The sequence below is a fragment of the Artemia sp. Qi Xiang Cuo genome, chromosome 8 (assembly GCF_049724085.1).
Source record: "Artemia sp. Qi Xiang Cuo chromosome 8, ASM4972408v1, whole genome shotgun sequence".
Classification (NCBI taxonomy): Eukaryota; Metazoa; Arthropoda; class Branchiopoda; order Anostraca; family Artemiidae; genus Artemia; species Artemia sp. Qi Xiang Cuo.
In genome coordinates, this window is record NC_142801.1 from 4,609,258 (window position 1) to 4,622,760 (window position 13,503).

Consider the following 13,503-nt stretch of genomic DNA (forward strand, 5'->3'; position numbering starts at 1 on the left):
TAAGTTTTTACTACTGTCTACATTTTGGACCGTTCCCCAATTCTGCTTCTTCTTCCCCAATACTTAATTCTTCTTCCTCTTTGGATGGAAGTCAGTTAACAATCAATGGTATAGCCTAGACAAAGGATTATAAAGTCAGATATTAGGGTTTTGTTTAGGCTGGGAAGATAATAATAATAAAATACTAATTGCTCATTTTATGACTAAAAATTTCAGGGTATCAGTTATAGTAGTATTTCCCCTGTAGAACCAACTGACGGAGATACTAGTGACTCAGATGAATTTTACTTACAGTTACAGCAGCAAATAGAAAGGGTCCCAGGCAGAAATACGATGTTTTTACTAGGAGATTTTAACGCCCAGGAAGGTAGAAATAGGGATAGAAGGTATCCTAGCCTAGGTAAATTTGGTGTTGGAAAAGAAAACAGTAATGGCTACAGACTTTTGCAATTTTGTAGGTATAACAATCTAGTTATAACCAGCACGGTGTTTGGTTATAAAATGGCTCTTAAATTAACATGGTATTCACGTGATGTAAGACAGCAAACCTGATTGATTATGTTATAGTAAACCGAAGACTGGCAGGATCAATACAGGATACTAGGGTATATAGAAGTGCTTTTATTGATGTTAAAAGCAAAGATCACCATCTGGTAGTGTCAAGGGTTAATCTAAAGCTCAAATTTCGGGAGGGTAACTACCTCCCGAGAAGTTATGATGTTGGTAGACTCCAGGATGAGAAGTTGAGAGAAATTTTCCAGGAGCAGCTGAATACTAAACTTGAGAGTTTAAAATTTGATAATGTGGAAGATGGTTGGAATAATTTTAGAAACATAATTTGCGAAGTTACTGAAGGTGTCGCAGGGAAGAAAGCTAGGACTGCAGCTAAGAATATTAGTGAAAAAGCTTTATGTTTAATAGAAAGGAGAAGGGAATTCTACAAGAATTATCTGAGGGATAGATCATGTGAAAACAAAAGCAATGTAAAGAAAGTGGAGAAAGCATTAAAATATGAACTAAGGAGGTTTGAAGTAGAGGCCATGGATAAAATTGCTGAGGATGAGATGCAGCTAGACGGCATAATAGTAAAATATTGTACTGGCAGGTCAATAAATTGAGAAGGATAGTCAATCCGGACTTGGCCCAGTTAAATATAGAAATGGGGCCACGATTAGTGATAAGGAAAGAATTAAACAGAGATGGACAGGAAATTTTGAGAATTTGCTAAACCGAGATAGAGTTACAGGTAAAGATATAGAGGAAAATGGAAAAGTTCATGATACCTTGGATGTGAGGGAAGATTTGTTTTGCGAGGAAGAATTAACGACAGTACTGAAAGGATTAAAAAATAATAAGGTTCCAGGTGCTGATAGGATAGTAAATGAGTTTCTTAAATATGGTGGCACTGAGGTTAGAAACAAGATACTGAAGATTACGAATATGATTTTTGAAAAAAGGGAAATACCAAATGATTTTAGGAAAACCTTAATTAAGCCACTTTATAAGAAAGGTGATAACAGTGAGTGTGGTAATTATTGAGGCACTAGTCTGGTCTCAGTAGGTATCAAATTACTTAGTAATATAATACTTTTTAGACTGAGAGATGCCTTAGACAAAGTTTTAAGAGAAGAACAGTGCGGTTTTAGGAAGGGTAGAGGATGTTTCGTCCAAATTTTCACTCTTAGATTAATAATTGATAAGTGCCTGAGTTGTAAAACACCTTTGGTCCTTAGTTTTATAGATTATGATCAAGCGTTCGATTCTGTTGATAGAAGAGCAATAGCAAAAGTTTTATCCTTGTATGGTGTACCAGACAAATAAATTAAAGTGATTAGTGCTATGTACGAAAATAACAGGATTGCAGTTAATGTAGAAAATTAGGTTCGCAGTTGGTTTTCCATTGAATCGGGAGTTAAACAGCTTTGGGTTCTATCTCCCTTTGTGTGGATTTTTTGATAGATTTTGTATTAAGGAGCACAAGAAAGGCAATAGAAGACTATGGAATCAAACAAGGAGAAAAAAGTCTCCTGGACTTAGATTATGCTGATGATTTAAGTATCCTAGATGAAAGTGTGAGCAAAATGAATGAAGTTTTAGAGGTTTTACAAGTTCAGGGTGCTAAAATAGGTTTGAAAATTAATGTTAAGAAGACTAAGTCACTAAGGCTAGGAATAAGTGAGATGTAAAGGTGAGGTTAGGTAATGAAAAGATTGATCAGGTCGACAGATTCACTTACCTTGGTAGTATTATTAGTAAAGACGGTGGGAGCAGTGGAGATGTTAAAAGTAGAATAGCCAAGGCTCAGGGTGTTTTTTCACAATAAAAAAAAGTTTGGAAGAATAAGAAGATAAGTCTGCAAACCAATATTAGAATATTAGAAGCTACAGTGATGACAGTAGTCAAATATGTCTCTGAAGCATGGGCGCTTCGAAAAGCGGATGAAGATTTGCTAGAAGTATTCCAGAGAATTTACTTAAGGATTGTTCTGGGTACCCGGATGACTGACCGTATTTCAAACAATAGGCTGTACAAAAATGTGGTTCAATACCGCTCTCTAGGGCTATAATGAAGAAAGGTTGAGATGGCTAGTGCACGTTGTCCGGATGAAGGATGACAGATTGCCGAAGATTATTCTTTTCGAGCAACCGTCTAGGGCTAAACGGAAAGCAGGTCGTCCTGGTCTGGGGTGGGAGGACGTCATAAAGAAAGATTTAAAGGAAATGAGAACCTCGTGGGAGGGTGTAAAACAGGAGGCTTTGTAAATACTGAGATGGAGGAGGAGCGTGCGTAGCTGTGTTGGCCTCAGGTGGCTTGGTGCTGCGGTGAGTTGTTAGTAGTTAGTAGTAGTATTTTATGTATGGAATTTATGCTGGTTTTGAAGGAATATAAGATAAAAAAAGAAACATATGTATTTATATTTTATAAAGTTTTTATATTAGGAAGAACAATTTTGAAAATAAATAATGAATTCGAGAAAATTTTCAAATAAATATTTTGTAACCAATATAGATGCAATTACTATTTGAGTAGCAACCACTCGACGTTTTTTTCTTCGTTTCAATAAAACGACCATGGATGAAACATATTGAATGATTACAAAACGAACAAGCCATAAGACAGTACGAAAAAACAATTTCCCCTAGGTTTTAAAGATACACCTGGAAAGTCTAGCAATGGATGGGAAAGCAATTCTCAAGACAGGCTTTGGCAAGGGGTTATCATGCTCCAGAGTTCTCCACGACAATCCATTTCAGGGCTAGCAACCTGCTCAAGAAGCTACGAACAACATCAGCAAAGATTCATTGGATGCCATACTGCCAGCAGATTTGAAATATCTATGATGAACTTCAGGCATGAACAGAATGGAGAAAAGCATTAGAGATGCTGAAAATTCAAGTTTCGAGTCCAACTTGAATTTTATTAGACTTTTTTGCATGGGAATCACCATCACTGTCCTCTTTTTTCCTTCGTGGCTAGCGAAGCGCTGGAGCATCATAGAGAGGTTGATTTATTAGAATATGAGAGTAAATCTTAAGCGTAAATTTATGAGTCGGTGAGCGCTGGCTCTTCTATGATATCGAGCGGGGCAGCAGCAAAATACGGGTTCAAATTACCCATCAACCTGCGTGAATGGATGTTGGCTTATTGTAAATTTCTCAATTGGTCTTATGTATTTGTATTTTGCGGCGTTGGCGTTAGATACCCCCTCTTCTGACGACGCGTTGTATGTGATATGCCTACAGAAAAATAAGGACGGATCTTTCTGTTTTTTCAGAAGGAAAGACTCAGTATCCATCTGTCTGGACCAGGTAGAGGGAGATATTTCGGCCGTTAGACTCACAGTATGAAATTTGTGCTCGATTATGACTTTGGTCTTCTGATGCTGCACTAGTTTGATTTTACTTTAAAATAATAGTGTATTTTCCCCAATAAACCTTTTTTTTAGCTGAATGTTTTACACGATAAGAGTTAAAACCCGTCCAGATCCTGTCCGAAGTTTTTAGTGTACAAAGTTAAACATCCTCGGAGGTGACTTTAAACACCATAACATGCTCCAATAAAATATATGTTGCACAGCATACCACCAATTAAATTACCAGGCCATTTTTACTTTAGCACATCACTATAGTATTACCCATGATGTACTCTCTTAGAGCTTATTATGTACAGCTACAAGTTTTATTGATATCTTAACTACATCACCACATTTATGCTACTATAAAATCAGACTAAGATGATATGCAGGAGCTTCGTTTGGGGAGGGGGGCAAGGGGGATGGCAGTTGCCTCCCCCCAAATAATATGGAGAAAAAAATTATTATATATCCCAACCCCCTTGACTATCCGGATATGGACCCATCTTGCCCTTCCAATGTGCTGAAGATTCGCCCCTGATGATATGCGAAAAACAAAAGGAAATTGTAACACATTACCTAAGCAAGTTTCACTATCAAGAGGGGATGGCTCACAAAAGACCCGACGGGAACCTAAATGTCTAATAATACCTCAATTGCACAAAAAAGTCACCAATAAACTGCTTCGTATCCCCCCCCCCCTACTTTCTTAAAGGTCAGATCTGTGTCCATTTATGGATAGCATTGTTTTCTGTAACTTGATTAAAATATTTCCGAATGCAATTCCTCAAGTTATTCAATTAATGAAATATAGATGATTGGGTGGTTATCACAATATATTAATCATAGGATGCAAAGAGATCATTTTTGTAAAAGAGGGTAGGAGGCGAGTTCAGGAGATATTGCTGAATGTGTGGAAATTGATTTTTTTATTGTCAATATTATTCTGTATTTAGGCCCAGTCAAAAGGAAACACTATAAAATTTTGAAAACAACTTTTAAAAATCCTAAAATAGTTACTTATACCATTTCTAAAAGCGCTTCATTTTACCCCATCCCCCTGCTAATGTGTAAATATACAGCCCAAATTATATATTTCCTTTGTATTTTCCTCAGTTAAAGAGCATACGGAATTAGCTAGCATTAAGATGGATAATTTTTATCGTAAGTCTAACAATTTCCTTTTTATGCACAGCCCTTTCCATTTTTTCAAGAATTCAAATATTTTTTTTTTCCGTTTGCGTATTTTATTCAGTTGTGTTGTTAAGTCTATTGTGTGTCGATGCTTTGTTTCATTTGTTTAAGTATTTACTTTTTTACAAATTAGTTTACGCATTTTAAATACTCCTCAAATCTAAGTGAATATATATATATATATATATATATATATATATATATATATATATATATATATATATATATATATATATATATATATATATATATATATATATATATATATACTATATATATATATATATATATATATATATATATATATATATATATATATATATATATATATATATATATATATATATATATATAATTGTGTGGTGTCCCAGTTGTCTTCCGCTATGAGATTCTAACAAAGCGAAAACTATTTTTGTTTGACGAAATTATGTACAGCTTAGGTTAAATTAACTAAATCAAATACGGGTCAAAAGTCATTTAACGCTGTTATACATTATTTAAAACTACTACTTTTGCCATATTAGAAGCTGGAAAATTTACAGATAATTACACATCTGGTTTACAAGAAGATTACATATCTGAGCTCAAAGAGACATATTCTGAGAAATAACACTGTTTCAGTTGTGAATTATGTGATTTTCAGTTGTGACAACCCATGACCCTTTAAGGTCATGGTAGTCACTTTTTTTTTTAACAATCCGAGTATTTGATTATTGGTATACATTCAAAGCATTGTCCCCCCCCCCCACCTCCTTTTTTCTATCCCTATTGTACATAACTTTTTGTCAATATAAATTTCATTTTGATGAACTTATTCCTCCCCTTCATACCTCCCCTGTCATACCTCATTGCTCGCATGGTTGTAGCTTAGGGATAAAGTTCTTAATATTTTGTTTGCACAGAAGAAAAGGAAACAAGTTATCATAATCACGCAAGCCTCTACGAGCATTTTCTTTGGGTGACAGTCATTAATGGTACAGCTAAAAACACAGATTCATTAGACTAAAGGGAATGTTGCCTGCATCCAGTCCCCTTGACGTAACTAAGGAGGAGGATAAGGAGGATATCTGAACGCTTTACAGTCATTGCAAGGCGATTCAGCGATGGCAATACCTCTACACGATATCTCTAAAACGAAAACCTAACACTGATTGGAATGAATTGTGGGTGTTTGAGAACGGAAAATCTAGACTGAAAATAAAGTGCAGTTCCTACAGATAAACCCCGCCTTTTAATAACCTGATTGGTTATTTTGTATGAAATTTCCAGCCAGTTAAATGAGTGAAAACTTCATGAGTCAGAAGATTTTCTACAAGTGGTGCATCTGCTAATCTGTGCTGTAACATAGAAAATAAATATTTTTTCAAGAGCCCTTGAGAAGGACATTGATTTTTTCTGCCCAAAAGCAACACAAAGTGACTTGGGGTAGAAAAGGTAATAAAAAAAACGAAAAAGTGGCTTTGCACGATCTATTCTTTTTCTCTTTGACCCTTATAAAATATGCATGCGCTAGTTTTTATTGTCATCTGGCGTTTTTGGCAGAAAAAAAAAAAAAAATCATTTTACGTGTAAAGACTGTGCCAAAACCTTCAACAGTACCGATTCTTTGACTAACCATATTTTGAAACAACAGTGTTTTGACTAGCCCATCTAATATGATGGGTGATATTATATTAACATATAATGAATGATCATTCGCAATAAATTAACTTCGGGATATAGTCAAGGGTAATTGCCAAGATTGGAAATTTAGGCTGCAAAAATGTGTTTTCTTTTGAATAGTTGCCAAGTCAATTTTGAAAAATCAATAAAGATTGCAAAACATCTTCATACTTTTTTTTCCCATGGTTCAAACTACACCTATCCTTACGTTTTCAGCTACTGTACTCACCTGGTTCTTAGGCAATGGCTAAAAATATTCGGATAAAGAGTATACAGAAAAATTAAGAAGCTATTTGCACCATAAAGCTTTCTGGATCACAAGGATAGTGGTTGAAATCGACCTTCAACGCAGCCAGAGTCCACCATGATTGTTATTGTAAGACCAGTTATTGTTCTACAGTTAGTTTTTTGCTTTACCAAAAAAACAAAGGTAAGTCTGGGTAAGGATTAATATCGGGAAAATGTCGAATAATACTGGAAGAGGGTAGAATAGTATTTAAAAAATCTGTTTCCAATACAATTTATCTAAGATTGAATTTAGAAAATTTATCTTCTACTTACCCGAGTCAAAATCGAGGATATTCAACTTCTTAAAATTTACAGTTTGTCCACACACTGATACCCTATAGTCTTCATCTTTTTCTCCAAGAAAGATAGTACCCATTCTGAAAATATAGTAAGGTCAAAATGTAATTGATTGAATGAAATTAGTCCAAAGATAAAGGCAAAGATAAAAAAAAGGTAAAGAATACGGCATTGGATTTTACAGTCCCTACCGGAGGTCAAATCTCTGACCTCCGGTGCTAATCTCTGTTTCTTGGCCCTTCAGCCAGGAAGTGCAATGGGGGGTTGGGGGCCAACCATCCTGTGCTTTCGCACACCCTTCCTGTTTACCTTCCCCAGATTTCTCCAGGTACCCATTTAAAGCTGGGTTTTCTCTAGCTGAGCTTACAGAGTCACGCCACTGACCCCCGTCCCAAACCAAATAATTGGATATTTGGCTACATATAAGTTCGTATTGGTAGATGGTTTCATCCACTTTTGAAAATTTTTCATTTCAGTTATTCATTCTTTTCCATTTTTCTCATGGTTCTTGTTTAGTAGCACCCCTTCGCAAGCTTAGCTTCAAGTGGGGTGTTCATTCCTTTGTCTATATTTGGTTTGGAATATATTATTATATCATTGACAGCGCAATTGTGCTGTCTATGTAAAGAATGATATTGGCGCAAAGTATTATTTTTTTTTCCTTTATACCAGGGCACTTTATATAGGTGAAATTGTATTAGAAACTTCGAAAAGGAATTACGTTAATGGAAATCGGGACGACTAGTGCCCTTTTTAATAGTCGAAAATGATTCGAAGGCAAATAATACCCCTTCCGCACCCGCCATTCCCCAAACACATCCAATCGAAATTTTGAGATAGCCCTTTTGTTCAGCGTAGTTGATTTCCAGATGGAAATCATGTTTTTAAGCAGGACACTACCCCACAGCCCTCAGGGCAAGGGTTGTAAGTTATGCCCTGCGGGCATAGCAGGTTTTTATATAAAACTTTGTCGTAGAAACGTCAAAAACGGCTTATTCGATTGGAATTTCAAAGGGCTAGTGTCCTTTTTAATAGTCGAAAGTGATTGGAGGGCAACTAACCGCCCTCCCCCTCTCACGACCACCTTTCCCCCGAACACATCCAATCAAAATTTTGATATACTCATTTAGTTCAACGTAGTTGAAAGTTCTGAAAATTAAGTCTTTGAGTATGACAACCCCCCACAATCTTCAGAGCAAGGGTTGTAAGTTATGCCCTGGGGTCATATAAGGTATTTATAGAAAGCGTTATCGTAGAAACTTCAAAAAGGGCTCATTTGATTGGAAATTGAAATGGCTAGTGCCCTTTTTAATAGTCGAAAGTGATTGGAAGGCAACTAACACCCCTTCCACACCCGCCATTCCCCAAACACATCCAATCAAAATTTTGAGATAGCCCTTTTGTTCAGCGTAGTTGATTTCCAGATAGAAATCATGTTTTTAAGCAGGACACTACCCCACAGCCCTCAGGGCAAGGGTTGTAAGTTATGCCCTGCGGGCATAGAAGGTTTTTATAGAAAACTTTGTCGTAGAAACGTCAAAAACGGCTTATTCGATTGGAAATTCAAAGGGCTAGTGTCCATTTTAATAGTCGAAAGTGATTGGAGGGCAACTAACCGCCCTCCCCCTCTCACGACCACCTTTCCCCTGAACACATCCAATCAAAATTTTGATATACTCATTTAGTTCAACGTAGTTGAAAGTTCTGAAAATTAAGTCTTTGAGTATGACAACCCCCCACAATCCTCAGGGCAAGGGTTGTGAGCAATGCTCCGGGGGCATGCAAGGTTTTTATAGAACGCGTTATTGCAGAAACATACAAAAGGGCTCACTCTATTGGAAGTCGAAAGGGATAGTGCCTTCTTTAATAGTCGAAAATAATTTGAAGGCAACTAACAGCCTTTCCACGCTCAGCATTTATCCAGACACATCCAATCAAAATTTTAAGATAGCTATTTTGTTCCAAGTACGTGAAAGGTCCGGAAATTATATCTTTGAGCATGTTACACCCCCCACAGCCCTCAGGGTAAGGGTTGTAAGTTACGCCCTGGGGGCATGTAAGTCTTTTACTGAAAGCTTTGTCGTAGAGAATTGAAAACGGCTCATTCGATTGGAAATTCAAAGGGCTTGTGCCGTGTTTAATAGTCAAAAGTGATTGGAGGGCAACTTACCCCCCTCTCACACCGACCTTTTCCCCAAACACATCGAATCAAAATTTTTAGATAGCCATTTTGTTCAAAGTAGTTAAAAGTTTTAGAAATTAGGTCTTTGAGGATGATAACCCCCTCAGACCTCTCAGGGAAAAGGTTGCAAGGTGTACCCTGGGGGCAAGAAAGGTTTTTTTCATAGATAGTGATATTGTAGAAACTTCAAAAAGGGATCTTTTGATTGGAAATTAGAAGGGCTTCTGCCCTTTTTAATAGTCGAAAGTGATTAGAGGATAAGTAGCACCTCTCACACCCACCATTTCTGCAAACACATCCAATCAAAATTTTAAAATATCCATTTTGTTCGACGTAATTAGAAAGTCCGGAAATTATGTTTTTGACGATGACACTCCCCCACAGCCCTCAGGGCAAGGGTTGTAAGTTATTCCCGGGGGGTATATAAGCTTTTTTTTTTATAGAAAGCGTTGTCGTAGAGACTTCAAAAAGAAATCATTCGATTGGAAATTGAAACAGCTAGTGCCCTTTTTAATAGTCGAAAGTGATTGTAGGGGAAGTAACACCCCTCTCACGCCCACCATTTCCCCAAACACATCCGATTAAAATTTTGAGATAGACATTTTGTTCAACGTAGTTGAATAGTCTGGAAATAATGTCTTTGAGAATGACAACCCTCACAGCCCTCAGGGAGAAGATTGTAAGTTATATTTTGGGGCATATAAAGCTTTTATAGAAAGCGTTGTCGTAAAAATTTCACAGAGGGCTCATTCGATTGGAAATTGAAAGAACTAGTGCCCTTTTTAATAGTCAGAAGTGATTGGAGGGTAACTAACCCCCCTATCACCCCCACCATTTCCCCAAACACATCCAATCAAAATTTTGAGATAACAATTTTGTTCAACGTAGTTGAAAGTTCTTGAAATTAGGTCTTTGAGGATGACAACTCCCCCCCCCCCAGCTCTCAGGGCCAGGGATGTAAGTTATGCCCTGGGAACAAATAAGGTTTTTATTGAAAACGTTGTCGTAAAAACTTCAAAAGGGCTCATTCGATTGGAAGTTCAAAGGGATAGTGCCTTTTTTAATAGTTGAAAGTAATTGGCGAGCCACTAACGCCCCTCTCAGGCCCAGAATTTCCCCAAACACATCCAATTAAAATTTTGAGATAGCCATTTTGTTTAACGCAGTTAAAGTTCTGGGAATTAGGTCTTTGAGGATGACAACCCTCTCACAGCCTTCAGGGCAAGGGTTGTAGTTTATGCCCTGGGGGCATATAAGGTGTTTAAAGAAAGCGTTGTCGTAGAAACTCAAAAAGAGCTCATTCGATTGGAAATTAAAAGGCCTAGTGCCCTTTTAAATTATCAAAAGTAATTGGAAGGCTTGACATTTTTATAGTAGAGATCGAAAGGGGTACAATGTACTTTTTTTTTTCTTTTTTTTTTTTTAGACAAGGACACTCCGTATCGAAGGAGTTGTCGTAGGAATTTCAAAAAGGGCTCATTGGATTGAAAATAGAAAGGGCTAATGACCATTTTCATAGTCGAAAGTGATTGGAGGGCAACTATTCCCCTCTCGCGCCCACCCTCCCATTTGCCCATTATGTTTAAAAACTAAATGTTGCCTTAAGATTAAATCAAAATGCACTGTGTTGATACTAATTCCTAATAAGGAATCTCAGCACTATCCCAAAACGGACTGAGGGTGTTATGTTCAGATTTTCGGGGCTACTTCTGCTCTTAAATTTGAAAGAAATCAAATTAGCGAAAGTTTATCCAAGCTATCAAAGAAAGTAAACAGATTTTTTTTTTTTGCGAAGGGTATCAAGTTTTCTATTTCAGGTCAACTAGAGGAGGTATGAAACTAAATGAAACACTACTTTTATGTCCAGATTTTTAAAAGGGTGTATGTTGTTAAAAATTGCTGAAAATTTTTCTCCAGCATACAAATAGCAGGCCAAACTATAAAGTCTTAAAAAACGAAAAGATTTAAAGTATTATTTTGTTTTTCTCTGAAAAGACTATGTCAATACAAAACGAACAGGAATTAATAAAAAAACTGTTTCCACAAAATAGGTTTTTCAAAGAAAAGTAAAGAACTTCATTAAACCAAAAATGAGCAAAAATAAAATCAAATAATCTACCAAGCGTGAAACTACCACAAATCAGCATCGATAAGTAAATGAAAACCAAAACGAACGGAAATTACAATAAATAACCGAGTCAAACTCAAAACGAGCAGAAATTAACATGAGTAAATCTCAAAAACCCCTATGCCTTCCCATTTTTGGGGGGAAAGTCTTGGTTTTAGGTGCCAATAGACCTAACTTAAATCTTGGGGGGAAAAACTGTTTTATTCTGATGTACTTGGCATATGAAGGGAAAGAATTGTAAACCAATTATGAAAACTAGTTTGAATAATTAGATGCTCAGCGATGAAACACTCAAATTAAAAGAAATCAAATATTTGATAATTTGAACTGGCTCAACAATTTGAATCAGTAGTAGCTTTATTTTATCCCAATTTTCAGTTATACTACAAAACGTTTTGACTGCCTGTCTCTCTATTTGCTATGCATTTCTAAGCGAATGAATCAGTTAGCTGAAAGTTTTCCCAAATCATTTGAAAAGTTTGAGGAAAGAATATAGACTATAAAAATATAACCAATTCAGCCAATGGGTTTATTGGGCAGAAACTTTGCATATGTGACCCTCTGGGAGGAGGTTAAGCAAGAGTGGCAAGAGTTTTCCTCAAAGAAGAGAGGAGAATTCAAAGGGAGGAGGTTCGTTTCAACTTATTTAGATTATATCTGACAACATTAAAAGACGCGTTGCCTTTTATTCCATATCTAAGTAACGAGCTTTTCCATAAAGGATAAACTTTTAGTTATTCTTAAGCAAGTAAAAAAGTTGGAAAGAAATAATTTATTTCAAGTCTCTTAAAACCAACTTGAATTCTTAAAATTTGTAAAGCAAAATTAACCACCATTTTGTAATTTTTTAATGCAAATTAAAATAAAGTAGAGGGCGCAGTTGACAGTAAGTATAAGAAAATTGAATCTGAGATTTCCATTTTCCCACATAAAGTAAGAAAAGTCAGATCTGAATAAACGAACAATTTTGTTAATAAATAAAAATTTTGTTAATAAATGAAAATTCTGTTAAAATATGGCCTGCAAATTTTTGGGAGACACGGGGGGGGGGGGCTAATTAAGCTTTTGCCCCGGGCGCGAGAGAGGCCAGAGCCACCAATGCAACCACAGGGAAAACAATAAGCTGTATGAAAAAAGTGGTTCCATCATATACAAAGACTATAACAAACGAAAAGTTAATTCGATTAGATCTAGCTCTATGGCACCTAATGATCTACGGTCAACCATCTAACTGGTTATTTATAATGTTGTCGAACGTTTTATCATCTAAAAAAAAAATTATAACCTGGAAAAGAGAAGTAGCACTAGGTTATTTGAAGGCTGGGAGAGTTCTTGTTTTTGCTATTCATTTTTCTTATAATAACGTATCATTTTCACTATTTAAGTCTAAAAAAAATCATCCTATCATTATCAATCATTATCAATCCTTATCAATCCTATCAATAAACACATATAGAGCAAAATATCTTACCTTCTGCTCGCTTCTACAAAAGCCTTTTCGTCAGGGCTTGAGGCCTCATACTCAATATCATTTGATGTCATCTCATACCCTTCATTTTGCATTCCGGACTCCAAGTCAAGGGAACTGAAAGGTCAAAAGTAAACATTATGGGTAACTTGTAAGAGTGAGAGGTGGCCCTAGTGTCGACAAAAAAAATAACCACACCATCTAGCGTTTGGCAGCACTTGGCATTTTTTACAGTGTAATAGTAAGAAAAATTGATATAATTAGTTTAACTGGTAAAATTAGGGTACTAATAAGTATTTGATCTCTGTCCCTGACAGATAAATGATTACAAAGCTCGAAAAAATGCCAAGTGTCACCGTACAATAGATGGCGTTAATAGTTTTTTGTGTCAACACTAGCACATTTTCCTATTCTTATAAGTTACCAATACT

The 13,503-nt window shown here is 36.1% G+C and overlaps 1 protein-coding gene across 1 annotated transcript in view; it reads right to left on the reverse strand.

Annotated features, from left to right (window-relative positions):
- Nucleotides 1-13,503, reverse strand: part of LOC148949086 (phospholipid-transporting ATPase IF-like) — a 187,544-nt gene that overhangs the window by 85,708 nt on the left and 88,333 nt on the right. The window contains exons 12-13 of the mRNA XM_089093161.1: nucleotides 13,076-13,189; nucleotides 7,271-7,374 (exon numbers count right to left, since the gene is read on the reverse strand). Of these exons, the coding sequence (XP_088949287.1) occupies nucleotides 7,271-7,374; nucleotides 13,076-13,189 (218 nt within the window). The remainder of the gene's footprint in view (nucleotides 1-7,270; nucleotides 7,375-13,075; nucleotides 13,190-13,503) is intronic.